We start from the raw sequence: 20,788 nt of genomic DNA, 5'->3' as shown, positions 1-20,788 counted from the left end.
GAAGGAGAAAAGCCCTGGAAAGACGTTTTCTTGCCTAATTTGCCTGCCGCCGTCCGAGAGCTGGTTGGGAAAGAAAGTTCCTCTGCTGACAACTTGCCTTTTACTCTTTCTGTCCAAGCAAGTGTCAGGGATCTTTAAAAGTGTTTATTCACACCTTCGCTTTTAATAGATGAAAAGTGGCCGTTTCCCCCGCTGCCTGGGAACCGCAGTAGCTTTCGGTCCTTAATCTTTAACAAAGAAAACCCTTAAAAAAAAAAAAAAAAAAAAGGCATTCCCAAAATCCCGAGAGCCCGGGCGAACGTTTCCAGCTTTTCGGCTTTAAAAGTCGTGTTCGCGTGGAATTGCTGGAAATCCGCAAATCGCTCCTTCTCGTTTTTGGTTTGGTTCGGTTTTGTTTACTGCTGCTGAAGTTTTTGCATCCTCGCCGGGTGAGGTACCTGACTTCTTATCAGCGGGAAAAAGTTTAGCGGAGAGAAATTTGGATTCCGAGAACCGCTTGCCTTCACGGGGTGGGTGGGGGGGCGGGGGCCGGGGAACTTAGGGTGGGATTTTTTTCACTATTATTATTATTATTATTATTATTATTATTATTATTATTATTATTATTAATGTTGTTGTTGTTGTTGTTATTTCTCCTCCGCCCCAGACTCGGAGGGCTTCGAGCCGGAGCAGCCCAGCCCCTCTGCTCCCGACCCGGGGCGGCTTTCTCTCCCCAGGGCCGGCGCGGCGGAGCCCGGGTGCGCTCGGGGGTATCGCGGCTCATCCCCGGGGGGGGACAGGGGAGCGGAGCTGCTGCCCCCGCCTCCCCCTGACGCCTCTCTGCTCTCTCTGCCCCGCAGTACGACGAGCTGCCCCACTACGGCGGCATGGAGGGGGTGGGCATCCCCACCACCATGTACGGGGACCCCCACGGCGCCCGCCCCATGCAGCCCGTGCACCACCTGAACCACGGGCCGCCGCTGCACTCGCACCAGTACCCGCACGCCGCCCACGCCAACGCCATGCCCCCCGCCATGGGCGCCTCCGTCAACGACGCCCTCAAGAGAGATAAAGATGCCATCTACGGGTAGGTGCCGCGCAGGGCTCCGCGCAAGCTGCGCGGGATGGAGCGGGGCGCAGCGCGGGGAGAGCAAGGGCGGGATGGGGAGCGCTGCGCGGAAAAGGGCCGCGTTCTTAGTTTTGTTACTGCTTTGGGAGGCGGGGGGAGAGGCTTGGGGTCCCCCCGGCACGGGGAGCCGCGTGGGCTCGGGGAAAAAGGGGCTTGCTGGAGGGGCGGCAGGCATCACCGCGGGAGGAGGAGGAGGCGGAAAATAATATTCCCAGGGCACAACCTGTGCCCGGTGGTAAATCTGTGCATGGAGTTTTGGAGCGGGGAGTTTGGAGAGCTTTGCCCAACTTTCCACTTTATTCATCTTTCCTTGTGCTGAGAGAACTCAAGATCTGCTTCTCTCAAGACTTTTTACTTTAAAATTTTCTTTTAATTTTCTTTTTTAAAAATCTTTTATCCGACAGCATTGAATGTTTCTCAGTGTGGCAACTTGTAAAGCAGTTTCTAGGCCGTTGCGATGGGAGCTTGAGGGGTTGGGCACAGATGCTTTTAAAATGTATCTGCCTAGCTGGAGTTTGAAGCGGAGTTGAAGAGCCTTTAAAAATCACTCTCAGGATAGTGAGGAGAAGGGGGAGGAAAATAAAATTCATGGAGTTCGGTTTCTGTATCGGTTTATCAGAAATCTGAAGGGTTGGTTAAAAGTCGGTGGTGTATGGTACCCAGAAGGGGGGAAAAAAAGTATGAAGCCCTGAGAGAAAAAAAAAAGAACTCCCCGTTATAAATATACATATATATACGTGTGTGTGCGCGCCCACGCTTATTTATTTATTTAAATTATTAAACGGGCAAGGGAACCAGATGCCCACGCTGCCTTTCTCTCGGGGAGGCTTTCCAGGCTGGGATTGCCCAGGAGCACCTGGTTTCCCCCGCGGGTCGGCGGCTGCGGAGCCCCGGGGGGCGGGGGGCCGGGCAGGCCGTAGGGAGCGAGCCCGGCTTGGCCAATGGGTCGGAGGTCTGTTGGGTGGGTTTAAGGGCTTTTTCTTCTATCTTTTTTTTTTTATTTGGATGAGGATTCTTTCTTTTTATGCTTTTACGTTGGTTTGGGTTTGTTTTTTCGTCTTTCACTCCCAGCAAGTCCTCCAGCAGAAAGCGGGAATTAAAAGCATGAGAGGCAGAAGTGTATGCCCAGGGATTTTAATTTTTTCTATTTTTCTTTTCCTAAAGACAAGGAAAGTTAATTCAAAATGGCTGCTGGAACCGGCTTAGGTTTTATTCTTGGCTTGTCCTAAGGTTGTATTAACAATATCTGCGGCCAGACAGTGCCGAAAGGCCGGGGAGATGCCGGGCTGCCGGCCGGCTGGCTGTGGGAAGGGGCCGGGACGCTGCGGGAGGTGGCGGGGGGTGCCGGAGCCCCCTCTGTGGGTGCCCCCTTCCCCATGCACGCTGCTGTGGGACTAACTATTGTTGTGTTTGGGGTTTTTTTTTTTGTTTCGTTATGATATTTTCCCCCCCTCTGTGTGTGTGACTATTGTATTTTCTTTCAGACACCCCCTGTTCCCTCTTTTAGCACTGATTTTTGAGAAATGTGAATTAGCTACATGCACACCCAGGGAGCCCGGGGTAGCGGGAGGCGATGTTTGCTCCTCTGAGTCTTTCAATGAAGACATAGCAGTGTTCGCCAAACAGGTCAGCAAAACCGGGTTGAAAACAGTAAAAGAAAAAAAAAAAAGAGGGAAAAAAAATCGTATCGAGAAAAACAAGTCTCTGTTGAGATAAAGATGCGCGTTTCCCCCTCCCCCCTCTCTTACTGAAAGAGGCATAAAAACCAAAACAGAAAAATCCCCCAAACCCCAACCAAAACAAAACACGAGGAAAAAAAAATATCAGGAAATCTCGGCATTTACTACCCCCCTTAAAAAATGGATAAAGTGGAGCGGTCTGTGCCTGGCCGGGAGTTTCGCTGCGTGACTCCCGGGACCCGGGACAGGCTCTGCTGGGGAAGCTCCATAGGTATTTTTCAGTGTATTTGATTCACTTGCTCAAGTGTTTGGCTGATGTACTAAATCCAGCAGTCAGGGCTTTGCACGGAAGGTTACATAATGGACCCGACAGTGTAATGAAGCAAGAAATAATAACGTCTGCTTTTTCTGCTTCCATATTTCAAATAATTTTTATTATTATTTTTCTCCCCCTTTCTTACATTTAGATCCGAGCAGAGAAACCCCTCTTTTCCTCTAATCCTGAACTGGATAACTTGGTAAGAGTTAACATTTCTTCCTCTCCCCACCCCCACCCTCCCTTCCCTTCCCATTTATTTATTATTTTTTTAAACTTCTGTGTCATCTGGAGAGGTGGTTTGGTGGTGCTAAATTGAAAATTTGTCATGTGGATTTAAAAAAATTATAATTGTTGCAATGATTACTTTTATATTTACAAGTAAACATGGTGTGGTAATTGCTTAGAAGTAAAAAATCCCATAAGGATATACATAAAGGAAAACCCCATCCAAAGAGGAGCTGGCAGGCTTGATGGTGAGCTTGCCTGCCCAAGAGGAGTGGTGGATTTATCTCCACTCTAACCAGCCCCTCCATGCACCTTTTAAGCAGCTCGATGGGAAACAGAGAGGATTACAATGGCTGGAGATGCACCAGTGGCAAATTCACTGAAAATGAGGTCGTTTCTCTCTTTCTTTCCTTCCCCCATTAAGGATAAATATTTTGCCTCCACTGTAGGAGTCCTGCACCCGCTTTCACAGAGTGAGGAGCCAATGGTGGTGTTTAGAGGGTTGTTTTTTTTTTTTTTTTTAAGAAATGTTTATGATCCGTATAATTCAGTTGCTTCATTGCAATTGGGATTTTTTTTTTTTGTTAACTCTAGGTCGCTTCTTGTTAAACAGCGCACAAAGCCACCGCTATTAAATTTTAGTGTTATTGCCATAAATCAAAACAACTTTTTATTTACTACTAGAGAAAAGTCAAGCTACAAAGTGTGGCCGAGGTGGCTGTGGGAAATATCCCCAAATCCAGGAATGAGATTAATGCTCATGTTGTTTGTGTCTTTGCAGATGATTCAAGCCATACAAGTATTAAGGTTTCATCTGTTGGAATTAGAGAAGGTAATTTTTGTCTCTCTTTCCCCCCTCTCTTTCTGTCTACCTTCCCCCCCCTCCTTTCTTCCTCCTCTGTTTCAGTACTGCTGAAGTTCAGGCTTCTGGTAAATTTGCATAAATGTCTTTCTTTCTGGTAATTAGTGTCAAGACCAATCTTGGCGTCCATTTCTCTTCGCAGTTTAATTACAATTTCAGCCTCTAAAACCGAGCTCTTGAACGCCCAGGCCTTGTGTTCATTGTAATACTTTGCTGGCTTTGTATAAATAGTTGCAGTTCTGTGGTGCCGCAGATGAGACTCAAAATGGTTAGTTCAGTCAAGCCCCTGAAATTGTGATTAAAAGAATTGATATTGTTTTTTTCTTGGTGATGGTGAAGAAGAGATGGTGAACTTCGGTTGCAGTTAGTTGGAAGGGGGGAATCTTTTTTATTTTTTTTTAAGAGCCATCTGCAGGTCAGGCTCGGGGCGCGGATTGTCCTGTAACATTTTGCAGAGACAAAGCAGAGTTGATAGTTCTGTCTGTCTCTTGTTCCTGGGAATATTGTACACCTCTGAGCAGAAGAAAGAGATTGCAGCCTGAACGTAGGATTTTTTTGTTGGCTGTTTTAGAAATCTTAGGAGGGAGAATGCTAATTTCTAAGCAGGCGGTGTCATCCGAGCTCACATTAAATTGGAAGTGCGCTCTGGGTTTCCTGAGGATTTTTTACGTCTCATTGATAGCTGGCCTAGAAGAGAATTCCCTTTCTCCTAAAAATAAACATTTTGAGAGGTTTTTAAATAGTTGAAAAGTTTCTCGTGAGCCTCAGTCACTTTATCTAACCGAAACTGTCAGGTTGTTCTCACTCTACCAAAAGGTGTTAAAATCTGCCCATTAATAAAGGCAGCTCAGGTACAAGTCTACCAGAGCAACTGGGGATTTCAGGGCATGGATGCCTATAATGTATTTCAGTGCAGTGCACGTGGATTTTTTTTTTTAATCCTTTTTTCTGTCCTCATACCCCTTTGGAAAGGGTTTATGATGAAATAACTGGATGAAATTAAATAGTTTACCTTAAATGTCACCCATGCAGGTCACCTCTCTAATGGCCACAGCTCCGGGAGCAGATGAATTTAACACGGGTGTTGAATATGTTGTAGCCTGTGAATCATCTTGTCACTGTCAATTTTCTGGGATATCTCTATTTTGTGAGAAAAGAAAGTTATTCCTAATTCTGGATGCGTCTAGAGGTCTCAGGGGGATAATTGCAGTGTGTTTCCCCTATTTAGGACTTTTGATGTCACAGGGGCGAAGGGGGGAGACTGGTTGCACTTGTCAATTTTACTTATCTATTCCTGATTATATTTTCTTCCTTTTTTTCCCCCCCCTCTCTTCTTTCTTTTTCTTTTTTCTTCTTTTTTTTTTTTTTTAACCTCTGTCATAATGTAGGTACACGAATTATGTGACAATTTCTGCCACCGGTATATTAGCTGTTTGAAAGGAAAAATGCCTATCGATTTGGTCATAGACGATAGAGAGGGCGGATCAAAATCGGACAGCGAAGACATAACAAGATCAGCAAATCTAACGGATCAGGTATGATCTCGCCAATGTCGCACAACGCTAAAATTTGTATGCAGATCGCTTGCTGGGTCACTACGCCTCCTTTTATTATTTGCATATGATTAAGTCCCTTTTAGATAAATTTCCATCGAAATGAAAATTTTTGAATAATGTGGCTATTATTGCTTCATTAAGGCTTGCTCCCAGATTCGACCTGGCGAGATGAGCTTGTAAAAGCATCGCCTGCAAACTCGACCTGTTTCTTGTCGCTTTTAATTTCTGTCTTTATTTTATTTACCTTTTCCAATAATAGAAGTGGTATCTGTGAATCACTGGCTTCTTGGTAGCTTAGGGAAGGAAGGGCTGGAGTTGTTGACCAAAATAATAATAAAATCCGAGATAGGTGGTCCAGAGAAGACAGAGAGGGTTTGAAATCTAGCAAATACTGGCTATTTTCTTCCCGTCTCTACGGTTCATTAGTCCGTCTTGTCAGTTTTCCTTGGCCGAACGCTTTTAGACTTGAGTGAACATTGCTTTGTGCACGCCTGCCTGCTGCAAACGCGCCCATTTTATTTTACTTAATAGGAAAAAAAAAGGAGAAAATAAAATGGGATTCAGGTTTTAAATTCTTTACCTTGATCTTTTAAATTTTCAAGCCCTCTCTTTAAAGAATAAATATAGTCAAAGCCAAGCCAGCAAAGCCTCGCGTGGCTGTGACGGTAGGCCAGGTTTTGTTTGGGATGGTTCAGACTTTAATGTCGGCTGCAGCGGGGTGGGAAATGCGGGTGAGCTGAGTGGGGAGAGTTGGCTGTCCCCTCTCCCATCCCTCCTCCTTTCACTGGGTGCAGACTGGGATCCTTGCCTTTCCATGAGAGTGCTTGGGGCTAATGCAGAAGGTGTCTAGATCTAAATTAAGCTCCTGGATGACGGTAGTGACTGAGATTTGGCTTTTACTCGAGCTGGGTGAAACGGTGGTGTTTTCGCGGTCCATTTGTTTGCTCTGAACCGAGGGGTAGCAGCGCTTTGCCTGTGAGAGAGGGGACCTCAAGCACACGCACAAAAAAGAAATCCCTGATGAAACCCCCCAAGTTATTTCTTCTTTTTGATCAGCTGCGTAAATATAGTGTCAGGAGTGATCTGCTCCTGACTCTGGAGGTTTCCTTTTGTTCAAGCAAGGCGCAGCCAAGCAGACAGGAGTTTCCTCAGCTGCTTTGCTGTTATCACTGGCACTGTCAGCTGGGAGTTATTTTATAGATCACCGACATAAAGGTGTGTTGCATTGCAGTGTGGGCAGTATGTGAAATATTTTTTCCTCTCTGCCGAAGGCTGTTGGTTTGTGACAGGGGAGGCAGGCTTGAAGGAAGGCATGAACTTTTAGAAAGGGGTTTATGTGCATATAGGTAGGTTGTTTTGAAGGGATTTTTTTCCCCCACCCAGTTTTGCTGTACTGGGGAAAAGCTTGGCAGAGTGGGTGGAGGGTGGTGTGGCAGGGAAGTGCCCAGGGCTGGTGAGGATGCTCCAGGGAACCGCCGGCCCCACGCAGCGCCTTAGAGCGAGGGGAACCCTTCAGCCAGGGTCTAGCTGAGGGAAGCTCAGCTCGCTGATGTTGAATAAAATTGTAATCCAACAAGTCTAACTAGAAAATGGGTTTCTAAAAGCTCTGGAGTGCTGGGTACATAAAGCTATTTGAGCAAATTACAAGAATTGCTCAGGGGCACGAATGAAATCAACACTTTAATTGCCTCCAAAATGAAGATTTATACCCCATTTTCCCAACGAATCATTATTTTATTAAAGTGAAAGCTAAAGAAATGGAGCTGCAGTTTTGGGGTTGTTGGGGGTCGCTGTGTTTCTCCACCACCCCGCGCCCCCCTTTTTGTTGGCCGGAGCGCGGACATTGCGCCGTCCCCTCTCCCGCTGCGCGGGCCGGCCGCGCTGGGCCGCGGGGCTCGGCCCCGACACGCCCGGCTTGTGCGAGAGCTGCCCCGGCCTCGCCCCGGGGCGCTCCGGCTCCACTCCGGGCAGCGGGGCGCGCAGCCCCGCACCCACCCGTCCGCACCCGCGGAGCTGCGCCGGGAGCGGGGCTTTGCTTTCCATGTTGAAGGGAAAAGGTGCAAAAGTGCGCTTTTCCGCCCTCCTCTGCCCCGGGCGATGAGGCAGCGGATCAAGCCCAAGGAGATCGGGCGGGCGGCGCGGGGGCTGCGCGGGGGGGTTTACCGGGGGATGCGCAGTCCCCCGCGCCCTCCGGTAAACTCCTGTGCCAAACCCGGCCCCGGCGCGGCCGGCAGTATCGGGGCCCTAATGGTTCAATAATAAGGTGTTGAGTGCTGGTCGCCGGGGCGGCTAATTAGGATGTGACTGCGCAGGGCGCGTTTATGGCTGCGCGGCCCTGGGATGCGCGGGCGCGCAGGGTCGGGCGGTGGAAGCGAGGGGAGCGTGGGGCCCCCCTCCTGCCCACGCTCTGCTTGGGAGAGTAGTAAAAGAGTAAGTATGTAAAAGCTTTTATTATGGATTTAATTACATTTTCTTATATTGTGGTAGTAAAGGTTACAGTTAACAGGGTGTTTTTTTCTTTTAATTTATTGGTTTCCCCTTATTTATTCTTTCCCTAAAGGCCCCTCAAAGCCAGTGCCTTTAAGTCCCCCCGGAATAGAAAGCAATGACACTAATGCTAGATTTTGCAAAGTAAAGCCCTATAACACTAACCATTGTTCAGTGATTTAACCAGCTCAGTGGCACTAGGTCACTAAAATAGCATCCTTCTCCCACGGGCTCGACCCCACTGCCTGCCAGGGTGCGACCTGCAGAGTTGGTGTTTACCGTCGCAGCTCCACAAGTACAAGGCAGGAGTCTGGGCTTTTTGCTGGGGAGAGCTGAACTCAAAATCATCCAGACCCCGGGACTTTAAAAAACCTAGCTGAAGAATTGCACTCATCCTCAAAAGTTTCAAAATAAACCTTTTTTAATCATTAGCTTTTCAAACATTTGCATGTTTAAATTTTCAGTGTTTGTCAGAGCCCAGAAAGATTTAGAACACAGCTGTTGTGTGATGTGTCTGGGAAAACTCCCTCTGATTAAAAAAAAAAAGCCCAAAGACTGCCTATTGTCTGACTAGAGAAATTCAGTTTCGTAGGTAATCCTGAACTGTTATTGTGGGGCTGCTTTTTCAAAGCCATGTTACCTTGGCACTCAGGTGCTCTAGTCCAAACTGTAAAATTCTCGTACAAGAGCGTGTCTACAAAAATGCCTTTAGAAAGTCCTTTAAAGAAAACATGGTACAAAGTACCCACCACATACAAGTAAAATGCATTAGCTGTGTAAGATAGATTTTATAGGGACAAAACAGTATTTTTCTTACTGAAAATAAACTTGTTGAGCCCATCCACTAGAGCATTGCTTGATAAAAATTGCGATTTAATAATGCACAAGCCAATTACAGACGCAGAAACTTTTAAAGGCAAATCGGCGAAGAGCCAAATTCCTATAGGAGCTATGAGGGAAATGATCAAAAAATGAACATGAAATAAGACTTCCTGCAAAAAGGTCCATAATTCAACATTATTTGACTCCACTGTCAGGGAAATTGTTGAAGGATAGTAAACCGATACTGGAGTCTCAGTCATTTTTGTTACAGTCTTAAATGTTTGCAACTGTGACGTTTTAGATGGCCCTTCTTGGGCGATAATATATCACATATATACCCACGTATATAATAAAGCAACTCCTCTATTTATGTTGCAATAGATTTTATTTTAATGCGTGCAGTTGCGGAGTTGCTCTAACAAAAATGCAGATAGACAGCAGCTTTTTTTTTTTTTTAATGGAACAATTACCTAAAATTTGTTCTTTACAAAGAAAGAATCATAAACTGGAATCCAATAAAAAACATAGCCGAAAGTGGTAGAGTTGTTCAGGGCATCGAATGGTTACAACTAGACTTAACTTTCCAAATTCTCAAATATATTAGCTATACCTTGTAGCCAATACAACAATAGTGCCTTAGGGAAAAAATTATTGAGAAATACTATTTTACTTTGGGACTTCTTCACAGGTACTTTCAAACCATATATGGTTTTAAAGACAAGAGCTAAAAATATTGCTGCCTTTAGGGTATGTGCTCCCATATTGGAGGAACAGGCATCAAAATAATAGATGTGGTACAGAGGATGCAAGGTAGAATTCATTTCTGCATAATAGAAGAGTTACAGCAAAGTACGACTGAGGATGACCAATAAATTATGTTTAAAAGACTTGAAATCTAATTTTCTTTCTCTGAATTTGTCACTTTGAGACAGTGAATCCTTTTTTTGTTTGTTTTCGAGTAATTTTTATTATTTTTTTGCTGTGATATTTAGGAGTTGTTACCATGCCCCAGTTAGGCAGGCTATTTATGTGAAGATGAGATACGTTAATTTCTGTTCCCGACATGTTTTCATCTGATACACCCTGGCTGAAATTGTATTAGCAAAATAAGATTTTCTTTGCTCTCCATTTCTTAAGTGAGTAAATTTGCCCTCCATTTCTTTAAATGAGTAAATACATTGTTGTGTAGATATAAGATTGAATATATTTTCTTTAGTTTATTATTTCAGTTCATGAATCCTTGGGGTTCTTTTTTATTTTTTAATCATTCAAGAACCCAAAAGGGGCCATCCTTACAGCTGGGTGTCTTCCTGAAGTTGCATGCTCAGGCATAATTTCCATGTAAAGTTTTCCAAACTGAAGTTAGGTCTTGTTGTAAAGGATAGTTTAATTCCTGGATTTTTGGGGGAATTCTTTTCAACATCATACCTGACAGAGCTGAGTTTAAACCCCAGTTAACCTCAGAACTGATCCTAAACATTTGTGTGTGTATCCCAAGGCATTCCTGTAAGCCAGAGCTTGCCGTGGCTGCGTTAGGGACCATAGATTGTTATTTTGGGGCGACTTGGAGGCTTGAAAGTTATGAAAAAATGAGTTTTACCTTAAGTTTAACATTTATGGCTGAGGATTTGAGTTTTTCTATGGCTGCTGGTCCACAGATAACAATAAAGGTAATGGGCTCTGCATGCGGAAGGGTTACTGCAGCCCCGCGTGGGCAATGTTAGACCTTAAAAAAATCAGATTATATTGCTCTCAATCAAAATGAGTAAGTGTGCATTGTGCTGATAAATACTACTTCAAAAAGCGCTAAAAATCCGGCACAGCTTCTTTAAATTAGGGAATCTTTCTTTTGTTTTGTTTTGCATTTCTGCATTTGGGGTTTTTTGGTCATGAGAGCATGCAGTTACGGTCTATCTTGTATAATCTAAACAAGTTTAAGAAAATAAAAAGGATAGTTGTTTCTGGTCAGGAACGTCTTTGAAGGTTTCTGGAATTGTTTCCTGGTGAGGGTTGTGTGAGAGAAGGAGAGACTGGGGTGCGCTGCAGTGTCACCTCACGTCCTTGGTATATCACCTTCTTCTCCACATGCTCTGTTTCTCAGAGCAGGCTTTGACTTATATGGCAAATTGGTAATAATTAGTGGTTATATTTTTATTTTTTCCTGCAGCTGCAGCAATATTTGGAGAGGGAGGTAGCTCTAAAAGAGCACATGTTTTGTGTTTGGCCTTCTTTGAGTGTATTTACAGTGCTGGTTAACGGCTCCGTATCTAACCCACTGCTGATACTCTGTGATGTGTCTGAAATACAGCTTCTCCACAGTTGCTTCAGCTCTTCTTTGACCTGCTTAGTGTGGTTGCCTTTTCACTTTCACTTATTTTTGCCCTTTGAGATGTAACCTGGAGCATAGGTGAGAGCAGAATCCCATCAGGCCAGTGTCCTCAGGATTCCTTTTTTTTAATTTAGATGAGATCCCTGGAAAGCTTCAGTCCCTCAGCAGTGGTGGAGGGGGCTTGGTCTCTGTTAGTGAGAGGGCTGCTGGCACAGGGGAACCGCATTGCCCCTGAGAGCTCAGCTCCTTGAGTTGCCTCACTGGTTGCTGCTGTCGTGGGTTAATTTATTTATTTTTGATAAATACATATCCAAGACGTAAAGAGCGACGTGGAGATTTCAGGCTCATGTGAGTCATTGTGCGTACGAAAGCAATAGCGCAGGCAGCAAGTGGTTTCTGGGGTTATTATGTTTTGGAAAAGGGAATCTGAGATTTCTTGTAGGTGTCTGGGGAAATGTTGAAAATTTACATGTTGGTGAGATGAATTTAAGAAAAAAAAAGTGAGTTTGCCCTATAGGCAAAGGCTCTGTTTGCAATTTAAAAAACAAAAGAGATTTAAGGGTTATAATACAGAGACTGCCATTTTCTTATGAACTTGCAGGGCATAGAGAAGTAGGATGGATTTTTGCCCAAATTTGGCCTCTTGTATTGGCAAGAGGATGGACTCTTGAAAATTATGGCCACTTATTTTTTTGCAAATGGCTTTTATTTTGCAAGCATCTTTAAATCCAGGCCATTGAAGAAATGTTTCCTCCCTGCCTGCATCAGAGGTTATCCATAAGTTTTGGGGATCAATAAAGGGATAACTGTGAAAGGCAATGGCCCATAACACATGGGGAGTGGGATGAGTTGATCTAATGTTCCCTGCCTGGCCTCAAAACTCGATGAATCTCTGGGTTTGTCCACACAAGGACACTCAGGAGAGGTAAGACAAATTGATTGGGTGTAAAATTAAAGTGCATTAGTTAAAGTGCATTGGACTATTGTGTGGATGCTCTCATTCAGAAGTAAAGTGGCCTTAGTTCACTTTAGCCTAATCCCCTTTGGAGTAGGCCACTTTTCTTTTGAATGAGAACATCCACATTAACTTTTAGTTAATTCGTCTTTCCCGAGCGTCCTGTCGGCCTCGTGCCCGACGCTCTGGAGAGGTTGGGCCGGCCGGGCGCTGGCTCCCCACGAGCTTTAGGTAAGCTTTTCATTAGGCATGTTTCATCTCCACAGCAGCACTTAACCGCTGGCGCCTGTCATTGCCTCAGCCGGGGCTCCGCACCCTCCTCTCCTCCTGCTCCTGCAGCTCGAGAGCGATGTTGTCGTTAATGCTGCCTGGGAAAGAAACTGGAAAGTTTTGTGGTGGCAGGGATTTGGGGAAGGATCTGGCTGAGGTGGTGGGGACAAGGGCTTGGCCAGGCTGTGAGGCAGGGGGAAGGTGATTTGGGTATTGTGTTTCCCAGGTGAATTTGGCATCAGGCTGACATGCTCCTTACATAGATAATTTCTTCCCTCTCCAGTGGTAAGTCATTTTTTAAAGACAGTGAAGAAATCTAGATTAACTTTTTTCAGCTGATATTTCTAGTAAGAAAGCCAAGATTGAATATTAGCCTGTAGGAGAGCTAGTTTACCTGATGGAAAAAAAAAAAAGGTAAGATAGTTTTGGAACTGTTTTATATTCTTGCTTGAAGTTCACTGAGCCTGAGTTTCTGTTAGAGATATTTTCAGGTGTCTTCTAGAGCTTATAAGTAACCTATTTATTTACTTTTTACTGACTCGGCCATGTGTGCCTACACTGTGGCATGTCACACGCTTGCCATTGCCCCTTTCATTCATAATAAAATTTACAAGGCTTTTGCATTAGTAAGAAATTTGCTATTGGAGCCTTTCCTAGAAATACAGAATTCTATTTCACCAAAGTATTGTGTTTCCTCTTCAATCAGTACTGAGGTAAGCTGTTTTCTCAAGGACTCTCCAGGCATCTATATGATATTCCCACTTGGGCAGATGATCTCCAAAACTGCATTACCTAGTTCTTCATCCTGAAGGGCCATTGCAGTGAATTAAAATTCTCTTATTAGCATCACCGGACTTTGTATTTGGCCAGTTATTTTTGTTGTTTGCAGCTTGGCTTTCTTTACTTCTGGTTTTTTTTTTTTTTTTTTCTTTTTGGTTATTTTAATATAAAGCAAATATGCACCCAGACCTTCTTTGCTGAAGTAAACTGGCCAACAATAAGAAAGGTAATTCTTTATTTGCTTAAAAGAACTGCCTGTTTTAACTTCAGAAGTACTGACCCAGAGTAAAGCAACAGCTGATGCCATCACAGGCAGTGTACTGTATTCAAACAGCTGTACAAAATGCAAAGCTGCAGTATTAATCCTGCCATTCACAATTTATTTAAGTTTTTCAAGCTTCTCTCATATGGGCACGGCATCAATGCCTAATTATGCCTCCATTAGGGTTACTGGGCTCTTAATACAGAAAAATATTGTATTTAAACTTTGGAAAGCTGCATCGATGTAATGTAAGAGTCTTGCAGCTGGCACACATTTAGGCAAACTTTACCTTGTAATTTTCTTTTCATTCATTTGGCCTTTAGGTTTTGGTCTAGTTTTGTTGCTGAGGTCAGACCATTGCTGGTGTTTTTAACACTGGCTTTAAATAGCTTCATTCAAGTCTGCGTAGCTCTCAGGAGAAGGGAGGGTAAGAGCAGATTTAAACCCCATGGCTTTGTTGGGGTGCAGGGCTACAAGTCTCTGTGCAAATAGAAATGGTAGAACCTATTGTCTCATGGGTGTTTTGGCATTGCACTGAACCTGGGCCAGCTCTGTCAGTGCAAGCAGGGTTTGGTCTGTGCACAATAAATTCTTGACCCCTGGTAGGGCTAGTGGTACCTGTTGCATTGGGGTGGGGTGTGCAGGGAAGTCCCTGGCCTCAGCTGGGATATCAGCATGATGGTGCTCAGCAGCAACCTGAGGCATTTGCTCTCACATGGAGGTCAATGGCTGCTTGCTGATATTTGGATTTATCTGGTGAGCTAAGTATTAATCATGGCCAACTCCTTGCTAGAAGCCTTGGGAGGACACAAATACTGCAGACTCAGTAAGCGGCACTTTGGTTTTAGGCTTGAGCCAGTATAGGGCACTCTTCTTCTTGGGTTGCAGTCACAGAGGTACTTTGGTTCCTGAGCTCTTACACTCGCACCTGCATCATGGAGTTACCTTGCATTGGTAGAGTTGGCCAAATTTTTTGGTGAGGGAAATGTCCCAGTGGCTTGTGATTTATACCTTTTCTCTTGTGTGCTGTGGTGCAGAGTTAGAGGGGAGTAGTGTCACTGCTGTGTTGTGGTGATGGGTACAGCCATGTCACCAGGAGGTAATTTGAAGTCACAGCTTCGCTCCCCCCTTTGCTCATGTTCACACAGGCATTTTGGGCAGCATTTGACATGGACAGGGGTTCCCTAGCTGAGTGGCACTGCTGGGCATCACTGTGACAGGAGGGTGACGGGGAGAGAAGCCTTTCAAACATGTGTGAGTCAGTGGCAGGCAGCTTCCTGTCATTTCCTGATATTTGCACGGATGCTTTGGATGAGATTCTCATGTGCACTGGTGGCAGCTTAGGCACTATGCTTGAGCCGTTCCCTCCTTTACCCCTCTCTGCCTGGAGGATTTTGCAGCTGTGTTACCCCCGGAGGCTCCTGGCCCTCCTCCCTGTTGTGCAACCAGTTTTACTGGCGTGCCTTCCACCTACTGTGGGAGCATCGTTGTGCTTTCCCCATGTCTGTGAGGCCCGTGGCAGTGTTTCGTGGCACAGCTATGTAGAAAAAGCAGGGTATATACAGATGTGTCTTGCTACATTAACCTAACTCCTGTGAAGGATCTCTTTTTCATTACTATTTTCTGTAAAGCCAGAGTGATGGGATGCACATGACTAGTATGTGCAGAGAGGATTAATTTTGTTCTTAAACGCACATGTGCGCGTCAAGCCGACATTTGGCCCTCAGTGAAAAGTGTTTGAGAGATCCTTTGGGTGAGAAGTGATATAGCAATGCTGGAGGGGCAGGGGTGGGGAATGCTGTTCTGCTGACAGTGTGAGGCAGGAGGGGAGATGCGAATTCTCTTCTCAGGTCTGTCGCTGAAGTTCTGGAGCGAGACGATTAGGTGCTTGTGAGCCGAGATTTTCTACTTCTGCTTTTCCCTTATCATCAGGTAGGGTTGATATCTTAATTTATATGTCATCTAGTGATAGTAAGGTATGTATAGAAGATATTTAAGGATGAGCTGTGATATGTTATAGTAATTATATTACTCTGTGGATAATTTGAAGAACATGTTGCCAAGAAAGCAAAATGTTTCTGTTTGGTGTCATAGGAAAGCACTATGCTGAATTGGAAGGCTGATGGTAAACTTTGCTTTTGGTGGCTTTATGCTTTGGTTTTAGCCTTTTTTGCTATTTTCCACTAATTAGCATTTTAAAAAAGTATTTAAAGGAAGGGGATAAACTGAAGCTGTGGATGGAATAGGTAGCAGTGCTGCTGGTGGTCTGCAGAAAGAGCAGAGTTGTGGGGTTGACTGGAAACATTTGTGAGGGAGTGGCATGTCCCGAGGTCTGCCTGTCCCAAGGTCTGCCTGGCCCGAGGCATGGATCCATGTGGGGCCATGCCATGAGCCTTATGCTGCTACAGGCACCACTGAGTACTCCCAAAGCTTCCTGGGAGGTGCAGTGGGACCACACAGACCTCTCAGCCCAACGTTTTTGTGTGACTCTGGCAGCTAGCTGTGCTTCCAAGCCGCACCTCAATGAGCGGGTGGAGGCGTTAGGGAGCCACGGCCACCTCAGCCTGGCAAACCACCCCTGGAGCTTACCGGCCTCTGGCTCCCGCAGCCGGGGCTTGGTGTGTTTTGTGGCCACTGGCTCGCTGGCATGTGGCTTGCAGAGCCAGGCTGTGCGGCCGCTTCTGCCGCGCTGTAGATTTGGCTTGTTGTGAAATGGGAGAAAGTGGAGGAGCTGCTCTGCGGATGGGTTTGGCCATGAGTGTTGGAAAATGTGAATCACGGGGATTCCAGTTTTAAGCCTTCTGGAGATAACGGGCAGCACGTACTGGAGTGCGTGACTTGCAGATGGCCTTAAAAAACAAGGCAGTGCCCTCAAGATTAAGCAAACATTTTATAATCAGGAACACATTTTATACCCAACACAGGCTTTGCAGGTATCACATCCATCCAGACAGAAAGGTGTAGCTGGAGCAAAGCTAATTATACTGCAATTTAATTTTGGTGTTGAACAACAATGCAAGGCGAGTGGGCTCTTGAATCCTGCAAACAATGTGCCGTAATCAAAATACGCTGACTCCGAATGGCGTCTGTTGTCAGTTAGCTAAAAAAACCATTTGATATTTGTGACACAAGCTCAGGGCTTTTGCTTGCGATGGAGCTGGAATGCAGCATGGCTGTTGCAGAGCAAGGGCTGTGCTTGTGCCTTCCCTCCCTAAGAAGCCCCACTTGGGTTGATGGGATGTTGGAAATCAGAGCAAAAAATGCAAAAAAATGCAAAAAAATTTGCAGCGGGTGCCCCATTGGGTAATTTTTGTCTACCCAAAAGGTATCATCCCTAAAAATCTGAAAGGGGAATGCTTAGAGATGTAGCTTTTGCTGTAAGTAAACCTTTGCTGAGTCCAGATATTCAGGGTGAAAAGCACATCTTTCTGCAGCACTGATTCCCGCTGAGGCTGCCTGCTGGGACCCTGGTGGGACAGAAGGGACAGGGTGGGAAAAGCTGAGGTTGAGGTCTCCCTCCTGCCTAAGTCTGTCTGGGTAGGCCAGTTTTGGGACCTCAGCCAGTCATCTGACAGCCTGTGCTGTCTCATTTGTACCTGAGCATCTGGCAGATCCCCTTCTAAATTATTTTTAACACATAAACACAATAAAGGGAAGGGATGGCAGGCTCTCATTTTCAGGCTAAATGGCGAGACACTTTTCCTGTTTACACCTTTGGAGGAATCACTACATGAAATATTGAACAGGAAACTCTTATTTGTCTCTGAAGACCTTTTTCCTGGTCTAGAAAGATGTGGAAAATTCTCCAGTCTTATTAAATGTAGTCGGAGCCAAGGAGGACTAACACACCTCAAGGACTTGCAGGTTTCTGGATATAATGGTATTGTTTGGGGCTGACTTTATGCATGTTTCTGCATGATATGAAAACTTAAAAAAAAAAATCTACGTGGAGCAGTGATTTTTGTGTCCTGACTACAAAGCTGTGTTTCCTTGTGTCAGAAAAGGGCCAGAGATTAATGCTATCTAGTGATATGTCTCTTATCAAAGGTAGGAGACAGGTTTACAATGCAAAGTTGCTCTAATTAGAAAGTACTAGTCAATGTTTGTTGTATGGGAGACAAAAACCCTGCATCACCATCAGCTGGTTCAGTTAACCTGGCTGGGCAGGCAGTGTTCACTGTTGAGCTGGGATTAAAAAAAAAAAAAAAAAAAAAAAAGAGCAATGTTAAGGTCCACTGTGATTGAGGCTGTTGCTGTTTAGGTGTCTATCAAGGCTACCACATGCAGCAACCTCCGGTGCAAGAAGCAAACCCTGAAGTCTACATGTCTAAAAGCTGTTTGCTTTTATTATTGCCAGAAGTTTTCTTGGGTGCTTTTAGAGCCCTTTCTCAAAGGAAAGTCCATCTGCCCATGCTGTCCCCCCTGGGAGGACCTTGGAGATGACTTCCCAAGTGCAGAATGTTTGCTTTCAGCATAGGCAGAAGGTGTTGGAGCTGTGCCTCTGACAGAATGCAGTCCAGGCTAGGGGGGCTCTGCATAGCTGTGAACGCATGCAGCGCTGTGTGCACACTAACATGCAGAAATAGGTTTTTTTAAAGTCTTGCCCCTGCAGAGTTGACAGGGCTTTGGTGCCTTCTGGAAGAGAAGAACTGTGGTTTTTCTCCTTCCTCTTTGTCTTTATGTCCCACCCAGTCTTGATGATCTCCATTTAATTCTCCTTTATTTTTTGTGGTTTCTGTTTGCTGCTTCTAATTATTCTTTTTCCTTTGGAAAGCACTATCACCTTGTTTTCCATTCATCCTGTTTAGGACTATCAGGCCCTTTCCTTTCCTCTCCCTGCCGTGGTCTCTTTTCCTCCGTGCTTTCAGGGTAAGGAAAGAGTCAGAAGGCTGTGCTGTGTTAGAGATGCCTCCCTGGGTACACAGTTGGTGTTGTGCACCCCACACCTGGGTAGGGTCAGCACTGAGACAGCAGAACTAATGGAGAGCGCTGGTGTTTTTGGGTGGATCTTGGTTTGGTGACCTTTGACAGTGTGCAGTATTAGTTGTGCCTCTGGTCCCTTCAGGTAAAATCCTGGCCTTGTGAAATCAGTGGAAAAAGTCCTATTTATTTCCAGTTTTCTATCCTCTCTGGTATTCACGTTGATACCCACTCTCATTCCTTTTATTGATTTGTCTCCCGTGTTGCATGCATAAAGACAGCTTATATCTTATTTTTCCTATGCAGCTGTGAAGAGTTAGAGAAGAGTCTTACCCTCACTTGCAATAAGGGGAAACTAAAGATAGAAAGCTTACGACTTTTCTGGGGCTAAGAAGGGAATCCAGGTCAGGGCTGAGACTTCCATGCAGAGTTTTTTCTGCTTTTTAGTTCTCTAGGCCTTGCCTCCTCTAACGCTGCAAAGGTTTCCATCTGTGCACAAGTCACCCTCACTGTTCTGCTTAGTTGTAGGCGGAGTTATCGCCTGCCTGTCATTTCAACGACCTTATTTCTCTAGAAATTTCCCTTATATCTCTTGGAAGATTGTTTTTCCATCTGAACCCAATCTTTGTGCCTTTGCTGTTATTCTATTAAAAATAACTCACCTTTGAATCAAAGCTGCATGAAGCAGATTATGCAAGAGTTGTTGGCATTGAAAAGCATCTATTTTTTAGCATTTTGAAGTTTCTACATGTACAATTTATTCTGACTCCCTTGGTTTTGGTTGTATCGAGTATGGTGTCCCCAGTTGGTTTTGGCAGGCTGGGAGGTGGGATTGCTATCAGCCTTGGTTAGTTCTACTAGGAGATGTTCAGGTGGCAAAGCAAGTGGGTACTCTCAGAAACTGAAGTTAGTCATGAGTCTGGATTTCATGGTCCCCAAAATCCCAAACTGGTCTAGTGGCAGGTGACGTTGCCCATGGCAAGGGGTTAGAACTAAATGATCTTTAAGGTCCCTTCCAGCCCAAACCATTCCCTAATTCTATGTTTGTATAAACAATAGTGTTGAGTCTAGGAAATATATGGCATTATATTTTCTGTATTATAAAGTGTATTTTTAATCCTCTATATCAATTTGTATTTTTCTTCCCAATTAAGAGAAAAATCCAAAGGTTTCTTATATGCTGGATGGGGAACAAGCTACCTGAGTATTCTTATTAGCCATTCCCTCCAGAAGTGAAGAGGGATAAGACTTGTGCATTGCAAGGATCAGGTCTGTCTATCATGCAGTTGTAGCTCTAGTATTCATTCTATGGATTATACACTTAAGGTATTCAGCAGCAGTATTGAATCTTTTGCCCAAGTGAGCTTAGGGACATCAGTATGGCCAACAACCAGAAGGATAAACTATGTAAAAAGTAAATCCTTGCTAAATAGGTATGTTATGTTTGTAGGAGGAGATGGATGCCATAACTTAATGAATCAGCCCCCACTTTTTGCTTCAAGTTCTTGTCTGTACTGAGCACAACTATTTCCCAACTTGGTGGGTCACTACCCTCAACCTCATGCAGCTGAAAATTTTTAAAAGGTAGGATTTAAGAAAATCAGAAGAACACTTCAAACATAGTACATTACTTTTTTCATTATAAGTATTTCATTTAGAAAAACAAAATAAGATAAAACTTCAGAACAAGAACAATAAGCCCAAATTATGCTGACAAATTGCTGGCAGCAGCTCTGTTCCTTCAGGGCAAGGGAATTATACCTGCAGCCAATTCTCTGGTAGCCTGGAGGAGTGAAGGTTTGTCCAACAGGTAAAGGAATTAGCTGTTCCCTATCTCCAGTTGTTACACAAACACAAATGAGCCCACAAGAGGGCTGTGCTCACAAAACTTTTGAGAAAACATATATCAAAAGATGCTGAGTACAATTTTTATCACCTGTAATAGAAAGCCATTTATTTTATTTATGTACTTATGGCCAAACCTTTGGTTCCTTGGCCCGAAGCTTTTCTTTCCCTTTCATATGCTTGGTGCTGAAAAAAAAATCAGTTTTATTCTTTAATATAAGCAGAAGGCAATGGTTTCTCCCATTTTATATTAGTGTTAACTTATGTTAGCTAATAATGTTAACTAATTGGATTGGAATAGTAAGTATATGCAATGATATTTATATACTATGCAAAATATCCAATTTAACCATTAGCCAAATAATTTTT

General features: G+C 44.4%; 1 protein-coding gene across 5 annotated transcripts in view; it reads left to right on the top strand.

Moving 5' to 3' along the window:
• Positions 1 to 20,788, top strand: part of MEIS1 (Meis homeobox 1) — a 108,097-nt gene that overhangs the window by 2,080 nt on the left and 85,229 nt on the right. For 4 of the 5 annotated variants that reach the window (XM_054629744.2, XM_077175974.1, XM_077175975.1 and 1 more), the window contains exons 2-6: positions 840 to 1,066; positions 2,593 to 2,734; positions 3,255 to 3,305; positions 4,113 to 4,163; positions 5,582 to 5,728. In XM_054629744.2, coding sequence (XP_054485719.1) covers positions 840 to 1,066; positions 2,593 to 2,734; positions 3,255 to 3,305; positions 4,113 to 4,163; positions 5,582 to 5,728 — 618 coding nt within the window. Of the gene's footprint in view, positions 1 to 646; positions 738 to 839; positions 1,067 to 2,592; positions 2,735 to 3,254; positions 3,306 to 4,112; positions 4,164 to 5,581; positions 5,729 to 20,788 lie in introns of all 5 variants that reach the window. The other variant, XM_077175977.1, reaches the window with a different exon arrangement.

This window comes from Agelaius phoeniceus, chromosome 3, assembly GCF_051311805.1.
Source record: "Agelaius phoeniceus isolate bAgePho1 chromosome 3, bAgePho1.hap1, whole genome shotgun sequence".
NCBI classification, from domain to species: Eukaryota; Metazoa; Chordata; class Aves; order Passeriformes; family Icteridae; genus Agelaius; species Agelaius phoeniceus.
This window is presented reverse-complemented; position numbering and strand designations above follow the sequence as displayed.